The 20,650-nt window shown below is 47.9% G+C and overlaps 1 protein-coding gene across 1 annotated transcript in view; it reads left to right on the top strand.

Annotated features, from left to right (window-relative positions):
- The window catches only part of UBE2U (ubiquitin conjugating enzyme E2 U), a 355,949-nt gene that overhangs the window by 118,650 nt on the left and 216,649 nt on the right, over nucleotides 1-20,650 (top strand). The window contains exon 6 of the mRNA XM_069232516.1: nucleotides 12,973-13,099. Coding sequence (XP_069088617.1) covers nucleotides 12,973-13,099 — 127 coding nt within the window. The remainder of the gene's footprint in view (nucleotides 1-12,972; nucleotides 13,100-20,650) is intronic.

The raw sequence follows: 20,650 nt of genomic DNA, 5'->3' as shown, positions 1-20,650 counted from the left end.
GGGGAGACCCCCGCCAATTTCGAACAGGTCACATGGACATGTAACTCTATTCCCCCTTTTTGGCCCAAATAGTGCAAACACTGAGAGATGTGACAGCTGTGGAATTGCAGGTAACAATGAGCCATTGCTTGCTGGGCCTCCTCCCAGTCCCTAAAAAAGGGCGCAAAATGGCATTCAGATTCATGCAGCTGGGGCTTGTTTGGCTAAAAGGCGCATTGCGATCCGAAGGGCAAATCTGACCCCTCCAACACAGGAGGCGTGGCTAACTGACCTCATTGAGTGGGGAACTGCGGAGGAAGGTCGCCTATGTAAGATACATATGGATGAACATGCAGAACGAGATCTGGAAGTCTGGCATGGTATGATCGAAGGACTGCATGGGGAGCCTTTGGGGGAAGATGTGGACACCTCGGCTGATGAACACCAATAACGAAGTGCGAATACTGTTATGAATTTTTGGGCGGTAAAGTGGCGGCGGCAGATATGTGGTTGAGTGTGTCAGAACGATGACACCCCCCTTCTCTTGTCGCCTCTGACCTGCCTCACCTCTGCTCCCTCCCTCATCGTTCGATCCTCTTATATAGCCACAGATTAGGTTCGGCTGACCCAATTAAGGGTCTAAGCTGGCTAGATTTTGTTGACTGGTCTGGTGGTATGCGTCAGCTGTTCTCTCTTCATGTTTGTATCTGGTAATATGCACTACAGTATCACAGTTTAATTGTTAAAAATTAATATACTATGCACTGTATCTGATATGGACAGGCTTGCCCATAACTATTGTATGCAAATGTTACATAGTCGAGACGAAACATTGTATACCTACTAGTGTATTGCTCGATCATATGTTGTGTATTGTAACATACCGGAAACAACTGCGAATAACAGAGTTGACATGGAATAATGTTATATTCGATGGAGCGGGATAAGATGTATGGTTCCTGAAGTGAGATTATCATACGGTGAAGTTGTTATACTTGCATAAATCAAACTGGAAAAAAAACTATCCTTGAATTCCCAAATGAACAAAAATACAAGACTCACCTTCTACACATGCAAAACCTATATTGAATTTGCTGATAGCTAGCTTTCACGCAGCAACTACGGGCTAGTTGTAGTGTGGTTTATTGCGCCTAAAACCAATAAAAAGAATTATATAAAAAAAAAAAAATCATGGTTACCATCGCCCTCATTCTGTCTTGTGTTGATTATGTAAACAGAAAACAGAAGTTTTGTGTCACAATTTGGTTCAGTACATCATGACTTACCAGGTTGACTGCAGAGCTTATTAAGAAGACTGTCAAGCCACTACTCTGGCAGGTCATGGCTAGGAGCGTGTGCTGCTGGATAGGATGTGACAGCCCAAGATATTTTTGGAGGGTGTGTGGGAGGGGAATGTCCTCTGCCTGGAAAACAGGTGTGTGCCCCCGCCCTAAGTGCCGTGCAGCATGTGATCCTGGTGTCCTTGCTTTTATTTTTGACCTGGTTTAACACTAATTTACAGTGTGCACTTAGGTCTAAGCCCCTTTCTAACAATGACAGATGTCCTGTTCTCCTGTGATCTGGAGGGGCACACCAAGCATGTCCTCATATCAGGCAATATGAGAGAGCTTTTGTGCATTTAGACTACAATGTGCATCTCTATCAGTTACTTTGCGGTTCATTTCACACATGCATGCTGACATAAAGAGATTGGAAATGAAACACAATCATTATGATGTGCTAAAACGCGTTTTTCCTGCCTTAGGCAAAGGAGGCATCAGTTAGGCCTCAATGTCATATTGTTCAAAATTGATGCTGTTTCCTAAATTTCAAACTATGTTTATATTTCTCACCTGAGATTACATGCAGGAGGATGTGGATTGCTTAGTTCTGTATGACACTGTTCTGAAGAGCTCGCTAGAGGAAACCGCTTTGCTATGTTTTCCAATTAGTTCCTTCTTGCACACTTTATTTTACTTATTCTCAGTGGTTTCATGTTGTTTATGTAACCAGTTTGTTTTAACACCTCCCGATGATATTAGGTCAGAAGGTGCGAATCAATATTCATGTAGTCGGATTAGTGCTAAATTGATAAGGGCATGTCATTTTTAAAATGCGAAAATGTGATTTGTTGGAGTAATGATCATAAAGTACTGACAATGCAGTTCCTGTGAAATTCCATGCACATAAACTATACATATAGCCCTGAATTTGGGGACGAACCAGAATTTTTTTTAGACCTTTCCTGAGCCTAGGGTGCTGTCCGATTAGACAGTGTTAGACTGAACACCTAGGATTTAGCATTTCTCAGATTTTTGCTTCTTATAATAGTCTATATTTGGTGACCTTCATGGCAAATGACTTCGCTGTAATTCAATGAATTAACAGCCCCATCTGTATTTTATTTTTTCCGTATCATACTTTTACGTTTTGTAACATACCTTTGTGGTTTTCTAATTTCTAATATTGAGCTCTCTTTTTGAGTCAGCCATTTTTATTGACTGTATTTTGAAATTATGTTTTGAATCTTGTCTATAGTGACACATTGCCTGAAAGGTCTACCTAGTGTTTGTCATGCCACTGTCATGCAGACTTCCAAAGGCCCTGTTTCCCACAGGTACATCACGTAAATTGGTAGTGGCAGTATTCTGTGAATTTATAGTGTGACCAGATATTTTTGTGTATTGGTTAGTGAGAGCACGGTGTACTGACCCCTCTTCTGTAAAGTTTCACTGTTATGTGAGACCCAGAACCTTGCACTAACAGTCTGTGGGTTGTCTGTGTGTTTGTTAAGTGTGTGCAAATGGGCAGTTCGTGTGCAGTATACGTCTGGTAGTAGAGCTCTATGTGTTGTCTGAGTACTGAGACTGTGGGATCCATTGTAAATGCCTCTGGTTTTGAATGGCACAAGATGGAGGGAGAGGATAGCTTCCCCAGACAGTCCAGGTATATTACTTGCATTCCTATGGCTGTAGGAAATACCCAGACACTGAAGGGAGGAGGATAGAGACATGGCTACCTGTAGTTTGTTGCTAGCAAACGTCTGCTGATTAATCCTTTCAGAGCACTGCCATTTAGTCAATGGTAGGCTTGAGGGGTGGGACTACAGTTTCTGTTATTAGTGTTAAGCCATTTCTAGGTAGGTCCTATCTTTTTGTTTGTCTCTAATTATTGCTTCAAGAATGTAATGGCAACCAGGTACAGAGAACTGACACTTCATTGTGGTCATATTTTGGACACCGTTCCTCGGAGCCAGCCCCATTGCTAGCTTCTGCGACAACTATGACTTGGCACAAACGATGAATCTGGAGAGCATCCAGCGAACAACATTTGAAAGAGAACTAGCTCAAATAATTTCAGAAGCTATGGACCCAAACCAACTGTGTGGAAAATGTGTTTAAAAGTGGAGTCCAAATCACTCCACTTGGTTCCAGTTACGAGTCCTTCAAGACCACGGAAGGGAGCACTCCCCCGCGTACACGGAAGACTGCTGTGCGACCATGGCTGGTGTTTGCATGACAACAAGTCTAACAAAGTTGAGGGGATATCACCTGAAAACTTCGGCTTGCTGGAGAACCTGAGAATCTAGTAAGTGCCCAAAGAGAGAAGGAGAGTGCCTTGCCCTGCAGGAGAAGAGGCTCTCCTGGAGGAAAAGCCAGTGTGTTCCCAGGTTGTGGAGCAATCAGAAGTAGTTAACTGCTGAGAAGGAGCAAAAAAATGATAATGACCTGAACCATGCATGATCCCCTGATCTCCCGTTGCAACTCCAACCATGAACTGCATAAATAAGTAATCACCAAGTTGTCACTATATGGCCCAATGTTCCTACCATCAATTCTGAGGGCCTAGTGCTGCCACTTGAGGTGCCCACCCGAGAGGAGCTGCTGAGTCGACCTCCAGGGCTGCATCCTCCTGCACTAGCTGTAATGGCCACAAAGACCAAAGATAAATGCCCGCCTGTAATGACCGAGGGCCGTGGTTGCCGACAAATCAACCTAGTGCATTGGTCAGCACCTGTGATGCTGAAGCAGGCTAAACTGCTGCCCATGGTCTCCTGCTCTGGCACCAAATTCCAAAAGTGTGAAGAAGCTGACTGTACTGTCCTGTGCTTGGGACTCACTAGCATTACTGACCAAGTAATGCAGGACTGGCTCTGCAGAAAGTTAGAAACTGTACCTGAATGTGAGCAGAGGGAAAGTGGGACAGACTTGTTGAGCCAAGGCACAATGGAAATAACCTAAGTGCAAATCTTTGGGGTAATCATTAGGAGTGTGCACCTCTGCGTAGCAAATACCTGTACACACAGCTTTGAGTGAGTCACATGAGACTGATATATGTGCATTTCATTAGATCCCATTGGGGGGCACACAAACTGAACCTCCTTTAGAATGTGTAGTATTTAGTAAAACTGTGCCATTAAAGTACATTTTTTTAAATTAAAAGACTAACACTGGCCTGCACAAGACTTTTGTTGTGTAGGTGTGTTGGTTTGCTGCTGGGTTCAGAGCTCTTGTCCCCCCACTCTACTTTTCTGGGAAGTCCGCAACTGTTTGACCTTGCTACCCTGAGAGTCAAGTGTGGAAAGGGTTGTATTTGACCCAATTTGCACATCCATAGTAGGACAGACCCCAGCAGCTGTGTTTGGAGAAATGGGTGGAGGGCTCCAAGAAACAAGGATATGGGATATCCTTGCTAGTTTTGGTAATGACTTGTTAGAGAAACTGGGCAGTAGGAAAGAAAATGAGCAGTAGGGAAGAAACTGTTTTGGACCCTGGAGAGGGTGCCATGTTAGGAACTCAGGGACAGAGTGCTATGATGTCAGGCTGTCTGAGTCATGGTGTATTGCATGATTTAAATGAATGGGTGAGATGAGTGGAGGAAGAGGATTTTCATGCCCTGAACTGGTTGGTGGTTACAGAGCGACTCAAGAAGGAGTTGCTCTACCTCACTTTGTCAATACCTGTTCAGGCTTGACAGAAAATAATCCAGAGAAGCTCGAAGCATTGTCTGACAAGTGGTTAGCTAACAGGGTTATCAAAGGGCTGAAGCAGCATAGCAGCATTGATCTAAGCCAAAGCAAGAGAGGAATTCTCAATGGCTGGTTTCACACCAGAGACTAAGGGCCAGGACGATTCCCAGTGACCCAAGAAGGACAGTCCACATGGCATGGACTGTCGGCGATTAGAGTACATACTGCATGCCAGTCTCAGAAAGAGATTGGGGCCATCTCAGATTTGCAAAGACCAGAGGAAGGTAGTAAGCTGATTAGGGCAAACTCTGAGAACGTACTGGACACCCCCACCTTTTTCAGAATGAGAGGAGGATGAGGCACCCGAAGCAGACCAGAAGTAATTAATTCAAAATAAACATAAAATACATTCCCATGAACATTTTAAAGAAATAACGTTATGATGTGTATAAATTATTAAAATTGAAAGACACGAAATTAACATATGGAATTATACATAAAATTATACTGAAAATGAAATCAATTTAAAGATGTAAAAATTAGATTTAAGATACTTCCTTCCCTATTACCCTACAATTATAATTACCATAAAATAAATTACATTAATAATAAAAGATAACATACACCTTAAATTAAAAAATAACACTATAAAATGATTATACAACAAACTTTAAACCTAATATAGTTAATGATTTTTAAGTTATTAAAAAAGTTAAATAATTAACACAATCAAATTATCTAACTAACCATTTAACAAAAATACCATATGTTTTTTAATTATCTATTACATAACTAACAAATGATAGTTCATAATCTAATTGACAGATTAAAATTTAGAAAGAGCTATATCATAATCAAATAAAAATAAATTGTTAAAAAAACTTCCCATCCTCTTCCCCTACAACCCTAAGAACCTGCCATAAAACATTGACATAAAATAAAACCCTTTAAAATATATTACCAAATAAAAACCCAAAACCCCACAAAAATAATTTAACATATTCATCACTAAAACTTATAAACGTATAACTTATAACCAGCACCCTCGCCCAGAACCCGCCTACCGACCCGGACACCGCTGCCGTCAACCTCCAATAGTGGATCCTCAACTGCGCAAACACCCTTGCACCACTCAAGAGGCCCACCGTCAACCAAGAAAAGAAAAAAGCAGCCTGGTTCACAGACGAACTCATCACCTCCAAACGCACCTGCCAGAAACTTAAGAAGAAATGGCTTCTCGAACGCACACCTGACAGCCTGACAACCCACAAGGAAGCCACCCGCAAGCACCACCAACTAATCCGACTCGCCAAATGTTCCCACTTCACAGAACGCCTAAACAACAACGCACACGACAGCAAGGAGCTCTTCTGCATCGTGACGGAGCTCTCCAACCCCAGCGCCAACATCAACGACGTCCCACCATCCCAGAAACTCTGCGACGCACTCTCCACCTTCTTCTATCAGAAGATCGCCGTCATCCACGACAGCCTTAACACCACACCGCCGCCAGACCCCACCCCGACAACTCCTCCTACGCCAACCGCCTCACCACCTGGACCCACGTAAACGACGCCGAAACTCGCAAGATCATGAACATCCATTCAGGATCCCCTTCAGACCCTTGCCCACACCACGTCTACAACAAAGCTGACTCCACCATCGCCCCCCAACTTCGAAAGATCATCAACCTATCCTTCGAAACCGTGACTTTCCCGGACAGCTGGAAGCACGCCGATATCCAAGCCCTCCTCAAGAAACCCAAGGCTGACCCCAACGACCTCAAAAACTTCCGCCCGATCTCCCTCCTCCCCTTCCCAGCGAAGGTCATCGAGAAGATCGTCAACGCCCAGCTCACCCACTACCTCGAGGACAACTCCATCCTGGACCCCTCCCAGTCCGGCTTCAGATGCAACCACAGCACCGAGACTGCGCTCCTCGCCGCCACAGATGACATCAGACAGCAAATGGACAACGGCGAAACTTCAGCCCTCATCCTCCTGGACCTTTCCGCTGCCTTTGACACGGTCTGCCACCACACCCTACTAACACGCCTCCACGAAGCCGGAATACAAGACAAAGCCCTCAACTGGATCTCCTCATTCCTCTCCGGCAGAACCCAGAGAGTCTGACTCTCACCCTTCCGCTCCAAAGCCTCTAACCTCATCTGCGGCATCCCCCAAGGCTCCTCGCTAAGCCTGACGCTGTTCAACGTCTACATGGCACCCCTCGCACAACTGGCCCGTCAGCACAATCTCAGCATTCTCTCCTACGCCGACGACACCCAGCTCATCCTCTCCCTCACTAAAGATCCACACACCGCCAAAGCCAACCTCCATGAGGGATTGAAATCCATCGCCGAGTGGATGAGAAACAGCCGCCTGAAATTGAACTCCGACAAGACGGAGGTCCTCATCCTCGGACGCACCCCCTCGGCCTGGGACGACTCCTGGTGGCCCACAGCGCTGGGACCCCCCCCAACACCAGCCAACCATGCACGCAACCTCGGCTTCATCCTCGACTCCGCCCTCACCATGTCCAAACCGTTCAACGCAGTTTCCTCCTCCTGCTACAACACCCTCCGCATGCTCCGTAGAATCTACAAATGGATCCCGACAGAAACCAGAAAAACGGTGACCCAGGCCCTCGTCAGTAGCAGACTTGACTACGGCAACGCACTCTACACAGGCATCCCAGCAAAAGACATCCAACGACTCCAACGCATCCAAAACGCCTCCGCCCGCTTGGTCCTCAACGTACCCCGCCGATGCCACATCTCCCACCACCTGAAGGACGTCCACTGGCTCTCCGTGGACAAGAGGATTACCTTTAAGCTCCTCACCCACGTGCACAAGGCACTCCACAACGCCGGACCCGCCTACCTGAACAACAGACTCAACTTCTACGTCCACTCCCGCCAACTCCGCTCTGCCAACCTCTCCCTCGCCATCGTTCCCCGCTTCCAACGCAAGACTTCCGGCGGCAGATCCTTCTCCTACCTCGCCGCCAAGACCTGTAACTCCATCCCGACCCCCCTGCGCCAGACCCAGGACCTTCTCACCTTCAGGAGACTCCTCAAGACCTGGCTCTTCGACCAATAGCAGCCCCCCCCTCCCCTCAGTGCCTTGAAACCCTAACGGGTACGTAGCGCGCTTTATAAATATTGTGATTGATTGATTGATTGATAATTCAAAAACTAATAAAACTCAACCAAAAAATGTTAAAATTATATTATATACAACTAAATAAAAACAAATACGATATAAAAGATATATATTTCATCCCACAATATGTTTGACATCATAATGTTTTTGGCAAGATTCTTGTGTCTCACAATATTTTAGAAACAACATTTTGTCAGAATATCATTTTTAACTTGGTGCAGCCAGTTGATTCTTATGCTTTTAGGTTTCCAAGTCTTAAACATTCTACTAGTCCTCATGCCCACTTGCAGAAGCGAGCTCTACAGTGGAACCATTGCTTTCAAAGGTTAGTGCACTAGGGTTGACTCTCGGACAGCACCCGTATTTTGGATGAAACCTTCAATGGTGGGCGAAGGATGCCAACCTGAGATGCAGGTGACATTTCCCCTTTTCCATCCAGCACTTACATGGTGATAAGTGTATCATCTCTTGGCCCTGAGGGGGTCATCTGGACGAAGTGGGATCAGAGGACTCTGGTTTTCAATGGAGCAGAGGCACCATATCAACCTTTAGGGCTGTGTGCCATCCTTTTGGCCCTCAAGGCCCCCCTGCCTTATGCCCCGGTCAAAACTCTTCAGGTTCTGACAGCATGAGCACCATGAGTTACGGCAACAAGCAGGGCAGAGTGGGGTAGTCTGTACTCTTCCAGGAAGCCCAGAAGCAATAGCAATGGCTGTATCTTCAAGGGATTCCCCTGATGGTATTGCACCTGGTGGGTTTTCTCAGTTCCAAGTTGAACTCAGCAGATGTCATCTGGCAGACCACAAGGGGCATCTGCGTCTGGAGGTGGTTCTAGAACTTAAGAATGCTTAGTTGTATGCCTTTTGTGCCTTGGAATTTCTGCCTTGAGTCATTTGTGAGTTTCATTTCACATTCCGTAGCACTCTGAACTCCTTTATGGATTTCTAACTCTGCCAGTGCTTTCCCTGAGTTCTGAAGAAGGTCATGAGGGAATAGCCCCGGTTTGGACTTGGAGAGTTTGGGACTCTGAGCTGCAGCGTCTGTGCATCTGCCCTCTGCTCTGTGTGCCTCTTCAAGAGTACCTGCTGTACCACAACATGATAGGATTCCTCATCCAAACGTCTAAAACCTACACCTCTGTGTTAGATTGGGCATAACCATTTGAGTGTTTTTGACCTTCATGCAGAAGTGGTGAATTTCTTCCAAAAGTGGTGCTGTCCTGACCTTTGGGGCAGTCCACCAGGCTTCAAGGTTTCTTCTCTCTACCTCTGGAAAAGAGGAGAGGCGTCATTCATTGAATTGGAAGAGAGTCCTTAGGATTCTATACAGATTAGACTAAGCAGCACCAGGTGGATGGCCAACTCTTTGTCCAATTCACTGTTGTAAAGAAGGAAAGGACAGTTCAAAACAAGATCTTATCAAGATGGATCATTCTGTGTATCAATACACGCTATGCCCTAGTCAAAAAGAAGCCTCCCAAGGGTGTTCAGGCTCCTTCCACCCTAGTCAATAAAGCTCCTACGGATTTGGCTGGAAGTGTATCAGTGCTGGACTTCTGCCAGGCTGCTACATGGGCATTCTTCCACACTTTCACAAGTAGGGATGTGCAATTCCTATAGTCCAAAGCCCGAGACATATTGTTTGGGTTCAAGGGCAACAAGTTTTCATGTTTATTTTGTCCTTGGGACAAGTAGGCCCAGCCCCCTGCAGCACAAACCCTTTGGCTGCCAGTTTACAGAGAAGGGAATTGTCTGCAGTTGAGGTAATATGTGTTCATATCTTAATGCCGTTCAAACTTGTATTTATGGTTTATTAACAAAAAAACATTATTATTAGGGTGAGCCCTGAAAATTAACGTTTTAAGGTCACACTGCACTACTGACAGTTTCAGTTACAATATGAGATTAAGATTAATGCTCCCAGAATGCACTCTGATTAGATGCAAGTGTTTGCAGAAGCTTTTAAGCAAGAGTGATGATTCTTTGCTTTCAAAATAAAATGTTCAGAAAAAAATGCAAGTAGGAAGGAAACACTATGCTACTATGAACTTTGAGGTGCTATTTCTTACTAAAATGTGTTGATGCATGCTAGTATTTCCCAAAAATATTCCTAATGGAAAAATCAGTGTAACCATTTTCAACAAGATTATGGGAAGCATGAAAATAAAAAAGCACTGGCAAAGCCAACCGATCCAACATTTGTTGTGAGTCTTTTGGTTTCGTCAATGTGTGTCTTGTTTTGACATTTCTTTCGTAACACTTTATTGTTAAAGGAGTTGCCAGGCCCTCACCATTGTAACGAATACTGACAAAAAACAAAAAAAGTTTTTTCGTCTCAAAAAGCATGCATTGCCACCAGTGGCATAACAAAAGCCCCACAGCGCCTGCGGTGCGGGGGACCCCTCCAAGGACCTCTTCAGCACATCACCTGCCCTGAGTGAAGCTGGAGGGGGGCCTCCTCCGTGTTCTTTTCAGGAGGGCCCCCTCCAGTTTCATTACGCCACTGATTGCCACAGTAGTTCCTGGCACTGAGCAAAACTACTTTGTGTGCCATATGTTCCTTGTGGAAGAGCAGAATGCAATCACTCACAGGAAAGCCATCCCATAGATAGATAGAGAGAGAAATAGAAGTTTAATAAACACAAAATGTTTAACGCCAGACCTAATTAGGGATCCAATTCTAAAAACAAGCCACAAAAGTGCACCCATGGTATATGTCTTTGAACTAGTGGCTTTCATGAATTCACAAGAACTTACAGAAGTAGACCAGGAAATCGTACTCCTAGAAAATATTTGTGAACTGTATTTTAGCACGAGCAAATATGCATGTGTAGATTTGCTAATGTGAAAATCTATTGAGCGTTAGGTTCACTTTCCCTCCAACCACTTTTTTCCCAACCCTGGAAGAACTTCTACCTCTGCTGTTGTCGCGAGTAAATTTCCAACCTTTCTCAGTATAGGAAAAGATTAGAGAAGAGCTGGTGAAAATCCTTTAACATGCAAGTTAGTAGGATTGCAGACTCAAAGACATCCCAGCCCTGGAACTATTGCTTACTGCTTCCTCCAACCCCAATATGTAGATCTAAGTAAAGGCGGCAAAATAAGGAAATTGCTATATTAGGGATTGAAATTGCAAGTATTCAAGCCCTACTATAGTAGTAGCCAACGCATAATCAGAAAGGCTGTTATCAGAGGTCTTATATAATGAGATTGCTGCTATAATTTGTCGCCGAACTACATGACACCAAAAGGACAAGTAGATTGTTTTACAGGACAAGTAGATTTAAGAAGCAACCTGTCCCATGGACAAGTAGATATTTTATTAAATTCCACACCCCTGCACCAGGCACTATTTTATTGACTCTCAGGTTCGCAAGGAAGCCAATTTTGTTTGCTTGGCCCTGAACAGCCTCCTGGTGCAAGCTCCACTCCACAAATCCACCACCTTTTGGGGTTGCTGCTTGGGAATCTGTTCAAAAGATGAAGAATCTGTGATTAGAATTATCCATCAGGAGAGCAAGTTACTTACCTTTAGTGATGATTTTTGTGGTGGATACTCTAACTGCAAATTCCTCACTGACCCACTGTCTTCCCTGTTCTGCGGAATGCTATGCTTTTTGCCACATTCAGTACCTTTTCTCTTATATGTATTCTGTACAGATAACAAATATTTTCACTATTTCCCCAGCACTCGCAAAGCCAATAGGAGAGGCTTTAACATGATTAACAACATTCATGTACACAATGCATAGACCCAGCATTTGTGAATCCCTGTGTTTACATTTGTTGGTACATTAAAGCCAGACATATTGGCTTTGCCAATACTTGTTGTGAATCCTAACACTTAATCAATTCTAGGGACAGGAATATGAAAACACTCCAGTTTATCCAAAGCCTTTGGAACAGCTGAGGCCTTAAAATGTGGCCATTCCTTTCTATATTGCCCTATATTTTTCTGAATTTGAATCAGATAGTGAAAATGTGTTCATAACTTTCCAAATATATGGCCTCATTATGAGTTTGGCAGTCCCACCGCGTGACCGCCAAACTCGCGGGGAGGACAACACTACCCTCGCAGTAGCGTCCTCCACATCTCTATTACAAGCTGACCGGTCTGACCGACACAAATATTGCAATAGAACGTTCCCACTGGTCAGACCAGCAGGAACAGTGCTGGAAGGCAGCACTCGGCTCCCTTAAAGGAGTTGAGTGCTATCAAAGAATAGAGGGTGCTGACCAGCACCCTGGGAATGTGCACTGTCTGCATAGCCCCCAGCACATCATCACTGCCAACCTCTCCATGGCGGTGAGGAAAGTTTTAATCACCCAGGCGGCACTGAGTTCAGCACCGCCTGGCTGAGTACGACTCTGACTGCTGTCATGTTCCCGGCGGGGACGACAGTCGCCTGGCAGGTCCGCCTGCCAGAGTTGTGCGGTCAGACTGCCCGGAGTGTGGCTGTCCGACCATCAAGGCGAGTGTGGCAGTCCTCAGACTGCCACACTTGTAATGAGGCCCATAGTTTAAAACATTGCTGCTGAACAGCTGCTGCGACCAAAAGGAAATTTAACATCTGGAGTTTATAATATATGGTGCAACTGAGAAGTAATAATTTGATTATAAAAAAGAACTGTTGAAGAATCTAATATGATCATGTGCATGGTCACTGCAATAACTGGGAAAATCTTGAAAACAAACTTTGTGCCTCTAAATGACTTCGAATTCATTTGACCCCCTTATTTCATTTATAATTTTGTGAAGTATTATGTAATTTCAGTTAGCATTTTTGGTCTAAAGATGGAGTACAGTTATATTAGTGAGAACACGCACTTTACGCAATGCAATATGTTTTATTTTACACAGACAATGCTTTCTAATCCTGTTCTGGAAAATGCAGTCAATATGGAAGCAGCAACAATGCTGAAGGACAACCCTTCACAGTACAGAAAAATAGTTTCCGAGTGCGTCAGAACTAGTCGGGAGTTGGAAGGTAAGGCCCTCTCTTTTTTAAATGACTAATTTGGTGAATTAATTTACAGCTAGAGAAATAGATGTGGATCAAAGGGTTGAAGGGACAAAACGTTCCCCTTGAATAGGATGTGTTGAATTAATCCACTGAAGTGATTTCTTTGACACAAAGTCAAAATTAACTTTGTGTTCCACAGTGACAAATGTAGGAGAAACTTTTGAAGAAGTGGATTGATAGTTTCCCTGAATCTATAGACCAGAGTAAGTAAACGCCTATAGTGACAAACGTGGTTTCAATTTTATGTTTAGGCCTGAAGGCAGTCTATCAGCTGGGTGGGGAGAGGTGATTAAATTACACATCAAGTTGCAATTGAGAAGTCAATAGGTTCTTCCTGAGTTTGGACAAAATCAAATTACTGTCTTAACCCTTTTAAAATGGTGGTTTAATTACGCTATGCTTACAAGACAAACGAAAGCGACCAGCAATGATTGAGGCGTTGATCGTTTTGCAGTAAGTTGTGACTAAGGCTTATGCATTGTGTTTGTATACTGGTGCCCATAGTGGAGTACTTTGCGAACTTTGGGCCTGATTAACAGTCGGTTTCAGCTGTAAGCCAAAACTGTCTCCATTCATGCCTGCCAGGAATTCACAGAAGAGTTCTCGACAGGCATAAATGGCAGGGTTGTAGTATGGTCAGTAAGAGTGGGGGTGTGTGAGCTTTTCCAACAATCACGCTGGTGTACAATGTCAAAATACATTATATGTCAAGTAGGGCACATGAGAGAGACTAAAGGGGCAGTGGAAAGGGAAAGCAGGGGTACTTAGTGAAGAAAACATAGGCCCTCATTACAACATTGGTGGTAAAAGCTGCTTACCGACATGCAGAAGACCGCCAACACACCGCCGTGGCCGCGGAATTCCGCCACAGCTATTATGACCCGCAGTTCTGAATCCGCCAAAATCTAGACACCAACACAAGTCCGCAACACCAAAGGTCAGTGATAAACTGGCGAAAACAAAACCTCCACCGTCACGCCAACAGAAATACTTCCACACTATCACGACCCACGAATCCACGTGGCGGTCTTTCAACCGCGGTATTCCATTGGCGGTACACACCGTCGCGCTCAAAATACACACACATTTACAAAACACAACCACATTGGACAAATCGAAATACACCTGATACACGTACGCACACCACTCCCACACACCCAATACAATATAAGAAACACACACACATACCCCACAAACCCTTACGACAACAAATCACGAATGAAAGCCAGAGAGAGACAGCACCAGCAAGAACAACAGCATCCACAGGCACACAACACCATCACCCACATAACTTCCACGCACCTCACACAACACCACACTACATATCAGTACACATATCACCCCATACTCCACTCCACACATCACCTACACCACCCCATGGCACGGCAAAGACACCCCAGGTTCTCGGAGGAGGAGCTCAGGGTCATGGTGGAGGAAATCATCCGGGTAGAGCCACAGCTATTCGGATCACAGGTGCAGCACACCTCAATTGCAAGGAAGATGGAGCTATGACAAAGAATAGTGGACATGGTCAACGCAGTGGGACAGCACCCAAGAAATCGGGAGGACATCAGGAAGAGGTGGAACGACCTACGGGGGAAGGTGCATTCCGTGGTCTCAAGACACCACCTGGCGGTTCAGAGGACTGGCGGCGGACCGCCACCTCCTCCCCCACAACTAACAACATGGGAGGATCAGGTCTTGGCGATTCTGCATCCTGAGGGCCTCACAGGAGTAGGTGAAGGAATGGACTCTGGTAAGACAAATCTTAACTATTACATCCCCCACCTACCTGCATGCCAGCACATACCCCACCCTCACCCCCAGCACTCCAACTCCTCACATATGTCCCAACATCACAAACCACCCATCCCAACACCAAGCCCTGCATGCAACAACAAAGCATGGACACCCATCACTAAAGCATGCCCACTGCACATACCCATACACCCCCTAAACCATCATCACACAAGGTCCCACACAGGAATGCTAGCACAGAGGTACACGGTCACCCACCCACTGCACACCATGCCACACACAGATGTAATAAACATCCTTTTATACCCCTGCAGGACCCCTACCCAACATCACAGGACAGGAGGGTCCACACATGTCCACACCACCAACAGAAGAGGCCCACAGTGATGACAGCAGCTCTGTCCAACTGGATCTAGATGACCAGCCCGGCCCATCGGGGACCTTAGGACAGTCGGTTCCCATCACACAGTCACAGGCCACTACAGAGCTTCCCCCCTCTGGAAACACCAGCACAGCACCCACCCAGCGGGCCCATACCTCCGTCCCCAGGACGCGTCAATCAGCTGTGTGTCCACCACCACAGGGAACCCAGGCTAACCCACCTCCCCAACAACAACAGGGACCTGGGGGCAGTGCTAGTGGGCATACGTTCCAGGGGACGGAGGCCCAGGAACACAGGGGAACTGGGAGGGCTGCTGTGCAATAGGGGGCGGACAGGCCAAGGGAACCCACTCTCCACGAGGCCCTCTCCTCCATCATGGGAGCCTACCACCACTCCCAGGAGACGATGGCAATGGTACTGGCCAAGTTTCAGGAGACCCAACGCCTGCAGGAGGAACAGTATATGGGCTTCAGGGAGGAACTCAGAACCATCAGCTCCACCCTGGGCACCATCGTAGGGGTGCTGAAGGAAGTACTCCACACCAGGAGGGACACTGTGGCACTACAAGGGGCCCCTGACACTAGCATGGACGATGAACTGCCCACCACCTCCGCCAGCACTAGTGGACAGGACGCCCTGCCACAGGACCACCACACCAGCACCCCAACCCCTGCAGAGGGAGAACCACCCCGCAAACGGTCCCTGAGATCCAGGAACAAGACAGAGCAGGATGCCAAGACCCCCGCCAAGAAATGAGACCACCCTGTTTGTCATCCTACTGTCCCACTTTGTCACCCTGTCCATACTTAAACTGCCCCAGCTCCACTTCCTATGCCCATATGGGCAATGCACCTGTGAGACTAATAGACTGGACTCTGCCATGGACATTCCTCCGCCATCACCCCTCACCATTTTACTACCCCCTCCAATATTGAGCACTTAAATAAACACCCTTAAAGCACAAAACAATCTGGAGTCTGTCTGTGATTTCGAAATAGTGTATTAGCAATTACAGTGACAAAATGCTCTTTCAATTGTAATGTCAACATACCTATGTCACACAGCTCTAGTCCATGAGGAATCTAACAGATGTCACTCAGTGGGACCCACATCTGTGAAATCGTAAGGGAAAGTGACAACTCAGTGACCATACACTGGGTGAAAACGACAGACAGTAGAGAGGCAGTAGTGTATAAGTACATGTAGTAGGCAGGTCTGTACTCTTACCTGTATCTCACTGGAAATATTGCTGGATCACTGAGTCCCTGTTGTTCATGTCTTCTTCCTCTGCTTCCTCGTCTTCACTGTCCACAGGCCCCACAGCTTCCACAACACCGCCATCTGGACCATCCTCCTGCAGAAAAGGCACCTGTCGTCGCAAAGCCAAGTTGTGAAGCATACAGCAGGCCACGATGATCTGGCACACCTTCTTTGGTGAGTAGAATAGGGATCCACCTGTCATATGGAGGCACCGGAACCTGGCCTTCAGGAGGCCGAAGGTCAGCTCGATCACCCTCCTAGTTCGCCCATGGGCCTCATTGTAGCGTTCTTCTGCCCTTGTCCTGGGATTCCTCACTGGGGTCAGTAGCCATGACAGGTTGGGGTAACCAGAGTCACCTGCAAATGGTGAGGGACAACTGTTAGACACGCACTAACCTGTAGGGATATCCCCAGACCCAGACAACCATTACCACTGTCTTGCTTCCAGGTGCTCACCTAATAGCCACATACGGTGCCTCTGGAGTTGACCCATCACATAAGGGATGCTGCTATTCCGCAGGATGTAGGCATCATGCACTGAGCCAGGGAACATGGCATTCACATGGGAGATGTACTGGTCTGCCAAACATACCATCTGTACATTCATTGAATGATAATTCTTCCGGTTTATGTACACTTGTTCACTCCTGTGGGGGGGTACCAAAGCCACATGGGTCTCATCAATGGCACCTATGATGTTGGGGATATGTCCCAGGGCATAGAAATCACCTTTCACTGTAGGCAAATCCTCCACCTGAGGGAAAACGATGTAGCTTCGCATGTGTTTCAGAAGGGCAGACAACACTCTGGACAACATGTTGGAAAAGATAGGCTGGGACATCCCTGATGCTATGGCCACTGTTGTTTGAAATTACCCACTTGCAAGAAAATGGGGCACTGACAGCACCTGCACTTGAGGGGGGGATTTCTGTGGGATGGCGGATTGCTGACATCAGGTCTGGTCTAACTGGGTACACAGTTCCTGGATTGTGGCACGGTCAAGCCTGTATGTGATAATCACATGTCTTTCCTCCATTATCGACAGGTCCACCAACGGTCGGTACACTGCAGTATGCTGCCATCTCCTCACATGTCCCAGCGGACGGTGCCTACGAAGGACAACAGCGAGCACAGAGTCAAACTACTCAGAGGTATGTACCCACAGTTTACACAGAACATCATTCATACACAAAAAGTGGCCTGTATGTGTGTTGAGTCTAGGCCTAGGTATGTGTGACGCACTTGAAAATGAAGCCATGTGGGCCCCTGAAATGGTGGCTGCCTGACCTCTAAAGTGGGACAATGGGATGTGAGGTAACTGCGCTGGCGTTGTACACCATCGCGGTAGGCGGTCGAAGACCGTGGCGCAATGCTGCATTGGTTAACATTGGACCCTATGGGTCCCAGGAGCCAATGACGATGTACGCCGGCGGTAACGGTACGCACCGCCGCGGACGTGACCGCCATTTTCTATCTGTTCAATCACTCGATACCTGATCTTCGACAGGAGAGGACCTACACTGCAAGTGCTGCTGTGACCTCGGTCTGGAAGAGACAATGGCTCGAGTGTCTGGGGAAAGGGCCCCTGCCTTCACATCGGAGGAGTTGGAGAAACTCGTGGATGGGGTCCTCCCCCAGTACACGCTACTCTACGGTCCTCCAGACAAACAGGTAAGTACACAGGGAGCATGATGTATGGGCTATGCCTGTGTGGAGAGGGCTGGATGTAAGAAGGAAGGGGGGAGAGTGCAGCGTGCATGAAACGACGGTGAATGCATGTGCCACATGGCAAGGGTAGGGATGGGGGCCAATCACTTTGAGAGTGCAGTTGCTAATAACTTACTCTTCCCCTTGTACATTTCATGTTGGTCAGCGCCCACCAGAAAAAACATATTTGGCGTGCCATCGCCAAGGACGTCCAGACCCTGGGGGTCTACCACAGACGGAGCACCCACTGCCGGAAAAAATGGGAGGACATTCGCCGCTGTAGCAAGAAGACGGCGGAGGCTCAGCTGGGGATGGCCTCCCAACATGGGAGGGGTGCCCGTCGCACCATGACCCCCCCTGATGTTCAGGATCCTGGCGGTGGCCTACCAGGAGTTGGATGGGCGCTTGAGGGCATCACAGCAGCAACAAGGGGGTGAGTACACTCTCATTCTGCTGACTTTGCGCTCAGTGGAGGGGTCTGGGTGGGGAAGGTATGCTGTGGGTTTCCCTAGGCCAGGGCGAGTTCCGTAGGCAAGGTCCCTCCGTAAGGCAGGCCATGTGGCACCCCACCCCACCTCTGTAGAGTGCCAAGTACACCTAGTCATGCCCCTGTGTCATCTATGTGTGCAGATGTCGTCCATAGCCTTGTAGGCCATTTCCCAGGAATTGAACAGTGGAGCCCAAGAGCGCGGCGTAGTGCAGGGGGCTTGGGTGTCTGTCGTGTCCGCCAACGGTAGCGGTAATGCATGCACTCAACATGTCTTTCTTCTGCCCCCCTCCCCCCTTTTTGTGGTCTCCCTGTTCTTGTGTGCATTAGCATCATCAGGCGAAGGAGCAGTGGCACCGGAGCACCAGGGGCTGCATCCCACATGGCCATGGAGGGCCACACTACGGACTCGGACTTCACCAGTGGGACGGAGTGCGAGGGGAGCTCCACGGCGGGGACAGGGGCTGAGACCAGTGACACAGACTCGTCCTCTGATGGGAGCTCCCCTTCCAGCACTGCCCTCCCAGCAGCCCCTCAGCCTTTGCCCCGTGCCCGCTCACCCAGGAGGGTGGGAAACACCTTCGCCCCAGGCACCTCAGGCCCTACCCCATTCACCCCTGCTGCCCTCAGTGAGGAGGCCATTGACCTCCTCAGGTCCCTCACTGTTGGGCAGTCTACCATTTTGAATGCCATCCAGGGTGTAGAAAGGCAGTTGCAACAAACAAATGCATTCCTGGAGGGCATTCATTCTGGTCAGGCGGCCCTTCAGCAAACTTTTCAGACTCTGGCCTCAGCACTGATGGCAGCCATTGTCCCTGTGTCTAGCCTCCACCCTCCAACTTCCTCCACCCCGACCCAATCCCCTGTACCTCAGCCTATCCCAAGCACACCTACAGGCCAGCATGCACACACGTCAACACACAAGGGAAGCTCAGGCAAACATAAGCACCACACATCCCACAGGCACTCATGCAAGCATCAGACACATGCAGACACACCAACATCCACTGCCTCCACTGTGTTCCCCTCCTCCTCGTCTCCCTCCTCCCTCCCTGTCTTGTCTACACTCACACCTGCATGCACTACCTCTAGAGCCACTACGTCCCTCTCCAGCACACCCACCACCACACCCCGCTCACGTGCAGTCACCTCCCCACTACCATTCACACGTCCCCTGTGTTCTCTCCCAGTGTGTCTGTGACGCCCCCTCACAAGATACACAAACGCAGGCACACACCCACCCAACAGCCATCCACCTCTTGAAAGCCTCCAGCGCATGCACCTTCACCCAAAGTCAGCAAACGAACACCTCCTACAACCACAACCTCTTCCTCCACTCCCAAACCCCCTCCAGCTACCCGTCCCAGTGTGTCAAAAAAACGTTTCCTGTCCAACCTTGACCTTTTTCCCACACATCCCCCACCCCGTCCGTCTCATAGGTCCCGAACTAGCACCTCAGCCACAACATCTCCGGGACCAGTGGTGCCTGTAGTCACTGGAATCTGGAGTGCACCGGCCACCAGGGCAGCCAGTGTGGCACGGAGCCACAGCACAGACAGTCCCCCACCTGTGAAGCATCAGAAGTTGGCCAGTGCCCGGCGGGAGAGGGGGAAGACTCCAGCCAACAAAGCGGCTCCCAGGGGTCCCGGTGGGAGTGTGGAGTCAGCTGTGACACCTTCCCAGGTGGGGAAGGGCCACAAGAAACCAGGCAAGTCTGGGAAGAGCAGCACGGCGGAGAAGACCGCCATCATCCCCGCTGCCCAGGAGGCCACCTCCAGCACCAGCCCACCTGCCCAGGACAGGACCGCCAGCACAAGCCCACCTGCCCAGGACAGGACCGCCAGCACCAGCCCAGCTGCTCAGGACAGGAACGCCAGCACCAGCCCACCTCCCCAGGACATGACCGCCAGCACCAGCCTAC

Source organism: Pleurodeles waltl, chromosome 4_2 (assembly GCF_031143425.1).
Source record: "Pleurodeles waltl isolate 20211129_DDA chromosome 4_2, aPleWal1.hap1.20221129, whole genome shotgun sequence".
In the NCBI taxonomy this organism is placed as follows: Eukaryota; Metazoa; Chordata; class Amphibia; order Caudata; family Salamandridae; genus Pleurodeles; species Pleurodeles waltl.
The sequence above is the reverse complement of the archived record's forward strand: the minus strand, read 5'-3'. Positions and strand labels throughout refer to the sequence as shown.